The following is a 9,788-nucleotide window of genomic DNA, read 5'->3' on the forward strand; positions in this document are numbered from 1 at the left end:
TCTAGTTTTACAGTCATTTTATCAATAATAGAAAACATTTTATTAATGACCATTAGCAAAGGTACGAAACAGGAAAGGGGAGAAGTAAGCTCTATTCTTAACCCTCCCAATAGAGAGCACTCAGGATTACAACAATGCCCAAAAAAACGATCCCTTCCCACCCCTTGCTTAGAAAGTGTATCAGCAAAGAAATTAGCACTTCTCTTCATTCACTGCAGTTTCATTTTGATATCCTAGGTCAGCCGCTTAAACTTCCTTTTTTTTCATTAACATAATTCCAAAATCCATTTTCCTTCTTTTGCAACCAGCCTATCACCAATTTTGAATCACCTTCAATAATCAGTTTTCTAATATTCAGCTCCTTTGCTCTTTGTATACCTTCCATTGCCGCCAATACCTCTGCCCTGAGTGAGTCATCTATCCCAATAGAACCTGAAAATAAAGCAATCATTTTCCCTTCCTCATCCCCGAAAACTCCTATGCCTGAAGGATCCAGGCTTCCTTCACTACTTCCATCAAAGTTCAACTTAGTGAATCCATTAGCTGGTGGAGACCAAGAGGGGATGATCATGGTTTTGAGGGGGCTGAATTAGCCACTTCCTTCCAATTTCTAATCAAAACATCTGTGGAGATATCCTCAAATAAAACCAGAAAATTCACCCACTGTACCACTATGATAGTGATAATTATGGGCATCTTTACTTCTTTCTGATAATTTTACAGTGTTGAGGCCTCAAAGTTGCTGGATTGGGAGTAGGCCGTTAGATTACTTCCAATAATAGCCTATAATTTAGTTTCTTCTAAGCCATTCATTTAGGACCAATCATACAAGTAGGATTAAATTGTTTAATTAAAGCCTAAGTGGTAGGGAAGAAGTTCTACAAGGACAAAAAAGTCTGAGAAAGGTCATTGCTGTCCAGTTCTTCTCCGGAAGAGGGAGTGCCAACGTTCTCAGTAAAATCATAGCCAGTGGATGAAGGCACAGGATCGGTGAATGTTGATGACGATGCAGCGAGTGTGAAAAGGCCTGTGGATGAGAAGCTTGAGAAAGGGGTAGGTGCTCCTAATACCCATATGCTCTTGGTTGAGAATGCAGTGGAGCATGATAGAAACAAGTTCAGAGGAGGAGGGGCTAGCAGTAGGAAGAGGAAGGCCACGGAGGAAGTGGGAAGGGGAGACAAGGAAGTAATAGTGTTTAACAGGAAAAGAAAGGTTGGGGGACCTGTAATGGAAACGGAAGGAGAGAAGGGAGGAGAGGAGGAGAGGAGGAAAGGGTGTCCAAAGAAAGAGAGGGCGGAGAGAGAAGGAACAGAGAAGGGGGGAGAAAGGGGACAAGGGGACTTAGAAGGGCTTTGCAAGGGTAGTTTAGAGATTAACACAATGGTTGAGAAGGAGGTGGAAGTGGGCAAATCTCTAGGTCTGTTTTTCTAGGGAGGGGAAGATTTCAGAAGAAGGCTATTGAGCAGTTTGAGAAGGTCAGGAGGGAAGAAAAGAATAAGAGAGCAGAAATTCTAGCAAAGAACAGAAGTTGAGATGCAGAACGGGTGAGGAGGAGTTGGGAGAGGATCTGTAAGGAGACAAAGCTCAAATTGCATCAGGGGCCAGGTAGGGGGTTAAGGATGAGGGTTTGAGTTGGAAGGTTAGGGGCTTGAGGGAGAAAATGAAGAATAGCGACTAGGTTTGGAGTCAGGCAATACAGTCCAGAGGCAGCTCTGTTACAGGAAACAAATCTGGATTTCCTCAATTTGAACCTGAAGTAGGAGATTTGGGAAAGAGGCAGCAGGGAATGGTTGGAATTGGATGCTAAGGGTTTTTAGGGGGTGTGGTCTTGTTATGGGACCCTGGGGTATATAGGAATAAAGGTAAAAGGTTGACAGATTGCTGTGGTTCTGACAAAGGTCTGGAGATATATCCCCCTAACTGTGTGCAAGGCCGTTTTGAATGAGAGAAACAGGAGTCAGTTCAAAGGCGATCAGATTATTTTTTACTAGTTCAGTTGGTGATCCCTGGTTTTGAACAGAATAGAAGATCAGATTTGGGGGAGATCTTTTGGAATGTTCTTGAAATACAGAATTGTATCAGCGATTAGATTGTATTTTTTGGTCATTAGCTGTTTTATTTTGGTGAGGTGCCATCTTGTCACCTCTTAACCTGTATCCTGTTTTCTTACTCTTCAAAAAAAAAAAAAAAAGTAGGCAGCAGGCCCTAAATTAGTTCAAAATAAGGTTGAACCCTCAATCACAGCTTATTAAATTTTTAGTTGAGATAAACTGACCTGCAGTAAAGCCCACTTTATTGGGTGACAGGCCATATGTTTTAAAAACAGTTGGGTTCATGTTAATTAAGAGAGGCCCACCTAGAGATCTTCAAGTCCAGCCCCACCTTCCTTAAGCCAGTGGGGTAACACATAGCACCCAAGGAGAAAGGGGGTGAGTAGTTATATAAGCACCTCTATCTTCTATAAAGCCCCTATCCTAGGTGGGGCTAATGCCATTCTATTAACTAAAGTTTGAAAAACCAAAGAAGAAAAAATAAAAGGAAAAAAAAGGGGAGGTGTGGAGAACTAAAGAAGAGGAACAAAGATTTCCAGCCTAAGACTGTGAAGGTAGGGATAAAGATAATTTCCTTTAATCTCTTCACTATTACATCCATACAACCTCCCTTACAAGGAGAATTATGTTTCCCTTGTTTTCTATCTATCTTACGCTCTCTACTTTTTCTTTTCTTACTTGTCTCTACATAAAATAAATAAATAAATAATCCTATATAGAGCAGGCAGCCATCTACACACCAATCAACCAGTCATGCTGTCACCCAGCAAAATTTCCAGGTCCATTTCACCCCTAAACTGCTCAATAGAAGGAAAAAATATTGTTTACCTGGTCAATGAATTGGCAACCAAGTTGGTTGAACTGCTATCTATTTGACCCAGTCAACAGGTCAGACATTTATTCCCTTGCTTTATTCTTTTTGTATTTTTGTCAAATTTTCTCAGTTGTCATACTTACTTTTGTTTAATATGAGAAATTTGATAATATTATAGACATGCTAAATTTTTCTATAATTTTTTATTCTTTCTATATTCTTATATTCTTATTTAATTTTTGACATCACAGGATGACCCCTTTGACTCGGGAAGTTGAACCACTAACCAACCACTCAGATAAAAAAGTGGCTTTATTTCTAAGTTGGTTTTAAAAACATTTTCATGAAAATTGGCTGATTATGGCTCCTTAGACAATATTAATTTAATGATATATAAGGGAGAAAACCATCTATAACCTCACTCACAAAACTTGGCCAAGAATGGTTCCCTATATCTTATTAATTTTAAAATCTCGATTCTATGTGGTGTGTGAGAAGGGAAGGGTGGGGGGGGAGGGGAGGGGGGTATCACTTACAACCTTGTCCGTGAAACTTGGCTAACTATGATTCCTACATGGTTGTTATAGATAAAGTGGTCCATTTATTTACTCCTTATAGTTTCTCCAAACTAAAGAGGAATATACACTAGAGTTTTCTATTCAAAATTCTGCAACTAAATTATACTTGGTTGAAAAATCTCCTGTCCCTTTGCTGGCTCTATTTGGGATTGGTTTCTTTCACTTTTTAGTTGTAAGTGGAACACCACTACAAGGAGGGGAAGAATATTGTGGAGATGTACTAGGGAAGCGGTGATTTGGACAGTATGGGAAGAAAGAAATTCAAGAATTTTTTAGAACAAGGAGACTATGATAGAAATCATAACCTCAACAGTGGCTCATTGGGTCAAGACCTTGAAACTCTTCTCAGACTTCAAGGTAGAAGAATTTTTCAGATCTTGGGGAGAAATATCTGGTTCATCCTCTAGAAGACAAAGAGAATTGATGGCCTGGTCACCCCCGATTACTGGCTGGATGAAGTTGAATTTTGGTGTAGTAGTGTGGGCAACCCGGAGCCCTCAGGAATTGGAAGGGTCATTGGGGATGAAGAAGGAAATATACATGCAATGTTTTCAGATCCAGTTGGATAAGGAGATGCAGTTACAGCAGAATCCTTAGCAGCAGTTTATGGGGTTGAAAAAGCCAAAGAATTGGGTATTAGAAGATTGATCGTTGAAGGGGACTCGAAGGTTGTTGTGGGATGGTTAAAAAAGAGGGTAGGGGTGATTTGGCACCTAAGGAATGATTTCAGATGCTTTAAATAGCTCTTAAGAGATATGAATACTCAAGTTGTTGGTTAGAATATCTGCAAATTGTTTGGATGATGCCCTAGCCAAGCAAGGGGTTCAAAGACATATTATGTAGTAGGCATAGTTGTAATATCTCTAGGTGGTTTTTTGTTTTTTGGTTCTCTGGTTTTCACGCTCCTACATCAAAATCAAAAGGTTTTCTCTGACCCGTACCAAAGATGTAAATAAAGGAATATCTATGTGATATCTTGAATGAGACTTGCCAAAATACTAAAAAAAACTAGTTATTAGTCTAATTAAGTTAATTGTGTTATGCAAAAAATTAATCAAAATTTTTTCGACTAACATACAGATACATCTTTAAAGCTCTTTGTTCACTATTAGGCTTCTAAATTGAAAGCTGAGCATCTTTAAGATCAAAATATAATAGAAGCTATAAGGTTTTGAAAATTTTGAACATCAAATGGAAGTCATTTCTTGCAAGCAATAATATTAGTGTGTACATACTCCTATAAGTACAAATTTATTGATAGTTAAGAAAGTAGCTTACAAGGTCCAAAGCAATACTCTCTTCCAGTCTTCTTTTTCAATGACCACTGCTACTATAGCCAATTCTACAGCCATCGGGTAGGTTATTCAGAGGACACTACCCAACTAAAGTATGTATTATTCGAAGGAACAGCCTTAATTTTTTTGTCATATCAAAAAGCAAACTGAAATGACGAAGAGATAATTTGAAGCCACTAGTTCTATTTATCCATGCTGAAACAACAGTCCATGGTTTCCAACACTGCCAGATTATACATTAATAGAATCAGTTACTTTAATAACGCTACTAACTCATTTTCAGAAAGCTATGCTACCAGAACACCACAGAGGCAAGCAACACCCATGTCAAAGTCGAACACTTCACTTGAATACAATGCTACATCCAAGTTGCACTTCTGTTGTACCAGCATAACATAGATTTAATCTAGGTGGTTGATTAAGATAAAGCAATGACCAACATATGCACCAGTGGCAACAAGTCACTGTTCTTACTGGGTGCAAATTTAAGGCTTTAACAAGGTGAAGATTAAATACATCCATTTGTACAGGCTACACCTAATTGACCAATTTGACCAAAAGAGTGCTTTTCTCAGAACATACAAATTTTCAACAGTTGTACAATATAATGTGAATGTTGAGGATTATGTGTCAGTCACAGACTCACAGGTAAAGATATCTTGTTTAACTAATGGTGGAAACACATCCCTTTCTCCAGAAAGGAGGAAAGATGATACGCAATACAAATAAAAATGTAGCATGAACAAGAACATAACAGTACTATTGTACTATTAGATTATCCTTATACCCCAAGGCGAAATGCAGTTCCTCTAAGACGGCAATCTTCAGCCAGTAATTTGGTAGCTTTTAGGGCCTCTTGCATGCTGCTTCCAGAGGCAATCACCACACAGACAATAGCACCAGCTGAGGAACCAGCTAATGGTGTGGTTTCCTGAATCATAAAGAAAGAAAATAGATTCTAAGGAGCAGGATAATAAATTTCCTGTATGAGTAATGAACAATGTAATTGCATGTAACAAAAGTTAAAAAATCATTTGCGGAAAAGGTGTTACATCAACCAAGGACTGTAATAAGTGGACGAGTGTCCATGTCACATGTGTTGGATTCCAACACTCAATGGATTCTTCATGGACACTCCAACATAGCATTTTCCTTTATGTTGTTGCATATATGGCACAAATGAATAGCCAATAAACACAATCAATTCCATTTTTTCTAGAAAATAGCAAAGATAAATTCTGAACTTTTTGTATAGATATGTAATGCTACAATTGGAAAAAAAAAATGTCTACAAATCCTTGCTTTTCTTTCTTGCTATGTCAGAGTCTCAGACACATGCTGGATTTTGATTAATGTGTTCATATCCATGCAACACTGCTGAAAAGACACAGAAAGACAAATTTCCTTTCCTGTTGAGTGTTGACTCAAAGGATTTATTTATTGATAACTTGATACTGAACATCTCTTAGAAACCTAACATCTGGGTATTAACTATTGAACAGTTGAATACCACCCTGTAAGGACTTCCTTGTTTTGGATAAATAACAGAATGATTTTCATTCAGAAACAAGGATTACAAGTTAACCCAATAGGGTTACAAGATCAGAAAATGTAAAATAGCAATAATCTAACCAAAACTCAGTAGCATAACACTGTAAGGGGTAATTATAGATAAAGATATCACATTTTAACACGAAATGGCAATTCCCCCCAGTCTACAAACGTGGATATGGCTATACATTTGATGTATTTCAAAATATATTCACTTGATACTACTCATTTGTCCCCAAAAAAAGGCATAAAATTAGACCTGATAGTTTCATTTCTTTTTTTGGTAAGGTGATAATTTCAAATTACACCATCCAATTCATCAAACGAAACTACCTTTCCAAAAACAAAATCTTCAAATGAAATAAATAGTACTAAATCAAAGGGCACAAATATAGAATTTCCAGATGAAACAGCCTACCTTTATATATCCTTTCTCTATAAGGAACTGAGCAACACCTAGATGATAAGGGAAGAGAAGTCCAGCAGCAGAGAAGCTAAACCCAGGGCTTGTAATCTGTCTACGATCCCTCTCCGCCTTCACGTCCTTCACCCGCTGCTCCCAAATGATCGCCGGTTCAATTGTGTCCTCCACAACCGTCGCAATTCTCCCCCTCCGCCCCGACAAGTACGCCTCCTGTTCCGAATTCTCGGCGTCTCTGAACATCGTAACTGGGACCGAAACAGAATCTCCATCTCCATTAGAGTTACTCCTCCTTATAAACCTCGACGCTAGCCCAAGGAAGAGATCTCCCGTGGCCACCGCTAAGGATTTCTTCTCAGAGACTGGCGAATCGCTGAGCCCATTCTTCTGATCCGAATTCGCAGAGAAATTGAGGATATGGGTTCGAGAGAGGCGTAGTCTACGGTTCGCATTAGGGTTTGAGTGAAGGTAGGAATGGGATTTGGAATTGGAGAAGAGAAATGAGAGAGAGCCCAGGGAGGCCATTACTGACCTCGAGGAACATCCACTGGGCTTTAATGGCATGTTCTTTTCTTCCCTCATTTATTCAGTCTTTCATTTTTTATTGATTCTTTTAAAAATTATTTCATTGGCTTTTGCCGGGAGAAGAAACAAACAAGTGAACACCTGAATCTCTGAAGGACCTTTATGGTTTACGGTTTACCGTTGTCAGTTTTCTATTTCCAATCCGCTATGAAAATCTACATCTGTAGATCGTTTCGAAAACGTTTGATTGAAATCTGATGCAAGAAGGGCATGCGAAATAGTTCTTTTATGCGAGATGAACGTCTACAGATGGAGTCTGCATATGAAGGTATCTATCTATTTATCGATATTGTGGACTGTGGAGTCGTTGCTCAGTGTGAATATTCTATTTTGAAGGCGTTGGGTGGGTTCGTGGCTGACATGATCACACGTGTTTCGTGTGCTTGGCGAAGCGTAGAGGTCGGAATCAGGACAAGTTCGTGGTCCACAACGTGGCGGTGGGCCTACTAGTAAATGTTGATGTTTGATAAACATTCATATGGCATCAGGATCTGTAGCGAAAAAGACTTCTAAAATGGGTTAAATAACCACTCACAAATGAACACGTCAGTGTTTCATGATCATGGAGCCCACATGACTCCGTCCGGCAGGTAAATCATATACAGCAGCAGGTTGGGCAATTTATACTTTATTATCCCTGTGACATTGTCGGAAGATGTTCCTAATACATGGCAGAAATGTGCTTGAGGCATTGTGAGGCGGAAATGTGAACTGATTCCCTACACAGATGTGTTCGCTTGTAAATAGATCGCTCAGCCTCATGTGCTGATATTGCCTTGGTTTATCATATCTCCATGGATGGACTACACCACAATAGTACATATGGGTATCATGTGCATAGGGCACTAATGTATTCATTCATAATAAGTCACATATTTGTTAAACTTAATTGAAGGTGGTGCTAAGTGTATTGTTAAGCTTCTATTGGCAACTTTGAATTGATATTGTTGATTGCAGGTTTTACTTAGACACTCGTTATGATAATAAAACTATTAATATATTAATAAAAAAGTTTTATAAAAAAATATATCATATATTTTCTGCATCATGGATTTTTTAGAAAAAAAACAAAAAAAAAGGTTTATCTCTTTCTAGAACTTGGGTTCGGCTTTAGTCAAAGGTTGATGGGTTCGAACACCGTTCGAACATCACGAGAGAATGACACGCATCCATAAGCGCATGTTCATTTCTCATTCGTGCGGGGATGGTAAATGGGTGTTTACCATGAATGTCATTAGCCAAACCCTCAAAGTATTTTTGTGAAAAAACCTTTCGTTCTGCTATCCTCTTCAACCGGCAAAGGCAAGCTTCTTCCGGCGACCGACGACAGAGGTTTAGTGCTTTTCTCCCTGTGGTGGTTCATTTGCAACTGAAATCCCAAAAGGCAAAAAGCATCAACGGCTTCATCTGCAACTTTGTGCTTCTGCAACTTCATCTGTGGTGGTTCAATTACTTTGTGCTTCTACGGCTTCATTTTACTTTGTGCTTTTCTCCCTGTGGTGGTTCAATTACTTTACTTTGTGCTTCTACGGCTTCATTTTATTTTGTGCTTTTCTCCCTACGGTGGTTCAATTATTTTTCTCCCTACGGTGGTTTTAAGGCATCAACGACTTCATCTACAACGACTACATTTTACTAACAGAATAATAATAAAATCATTTTTGGGTTAATTTTTTTCTCTTATGTAAAATCATTTCTAGGTTATTGTTGATTAAACTCATGGACTCCTGAGGATCAAACAAATCCTCCCCTTCTTCAATCTCCAAATCAACTGCAGCATCCACCTTTGATCCTTTCCCATCAAACCCATCATTCGAATTACAGCTCCCCGGCTTATCATCGTGGAAACCATTCACAACCGCATCATCACAAGGATTGGAGACCATTGGAGGAACAGTAACATCCTCCTTTGAACCTACAACCTCGCTATCGATGTTTCGCTCATTTGCATCAACCTTCACTTCCTCTGTAGCTTATTTCACTGAGGCATCATCCTGATAACCAGTCTTGAGAAGTCGAGGCCCATGTCTTTTGTGATTAACAATGTATGGAGAAGGAGTAAAAGACGATGGAGAATCTAGAAGAGGAGTTACCTTAGGACTAGCATAGGGACTCGGCGATGGCCGGTGAATTCTCTTTTTTGTGGATGGCTTTCGGCTCTGTAGCTTCAAATTAAGAAGTTTGGGAATGGATTTTGGAGCCCCAGGTTATAACAACCAATCTAAACCGTAAACGTCGATGACATGGCTTTGCACCAATACACGTTAGGAATAGCTTAAAAGAGTAATATTTGAATCAGAAGAAGCTATATCGACAAAGTCGTTGCAGATGAAGCCATAGAAGCACAAAGTTGCAGATGAAGCCGTTGATGCCTTTTGTCTTTCGGGGTTTCAGTTGCAAATGAACCACCACAGGGAGAAAAGCACTAAATCTTTGACGCCGGTCGCCGGAAGAAGTTTGTTTTCGCCGATTGGAGAGGATAGCAGAACGAAA

At 39.1% G+C, this 9,788-nt stretch overlaps 1 protein-coding gene across 1 annotated transcript in view; it reads right to left on the reverse strand.

Moving 5' to 3' along the window:
* The window catches only part of LOC148874128 (Acyl transferase/acyl hydrolase/lysophospholipase superfamily protein), a 32,928-nt gene extending 24,756 nt beyond the window's left edge, over nucleotides 1-8,172 (reverse strand). Inside the window, exons 1-2 of the mRNA XM_088966172.1 lie at nucleotides 6,708-8,172; nucleotides 5,526-5,669 (exon numbers count right to left, since the gene is read on the reverse strand). Of these exons, the coding sequence (XP_088822298.1) occupies nucleotides 5,526-5,669; nucleotides 6,708-7,292 (729 nt within the window). The 5' untranslated portion in view covers nucleotides 7,293-8,172. The remainder of the gene's footprint in view (nucleotides 1-5,525; nucleotides 5,670-6,707) is intronic.
* Nucleotides 8,173-9,788: the final 1,616 nt, after the last annotated feature.

Source organism: Nelumbo lutea, chromosome 1 (assembly GCF_056320005.1).
Source record: "Nelumbo lutea isolate HS-2025 chromosome 1, American lotus-T2T, whole genome shotgun sequence".
Lineage (NCBI taxonomy): Eukaryota > Viridiplantae > Streptophyta > Magnoliopsida > Proteales > Nelumbonaceae > Nelumbo > Nelumbo lutea.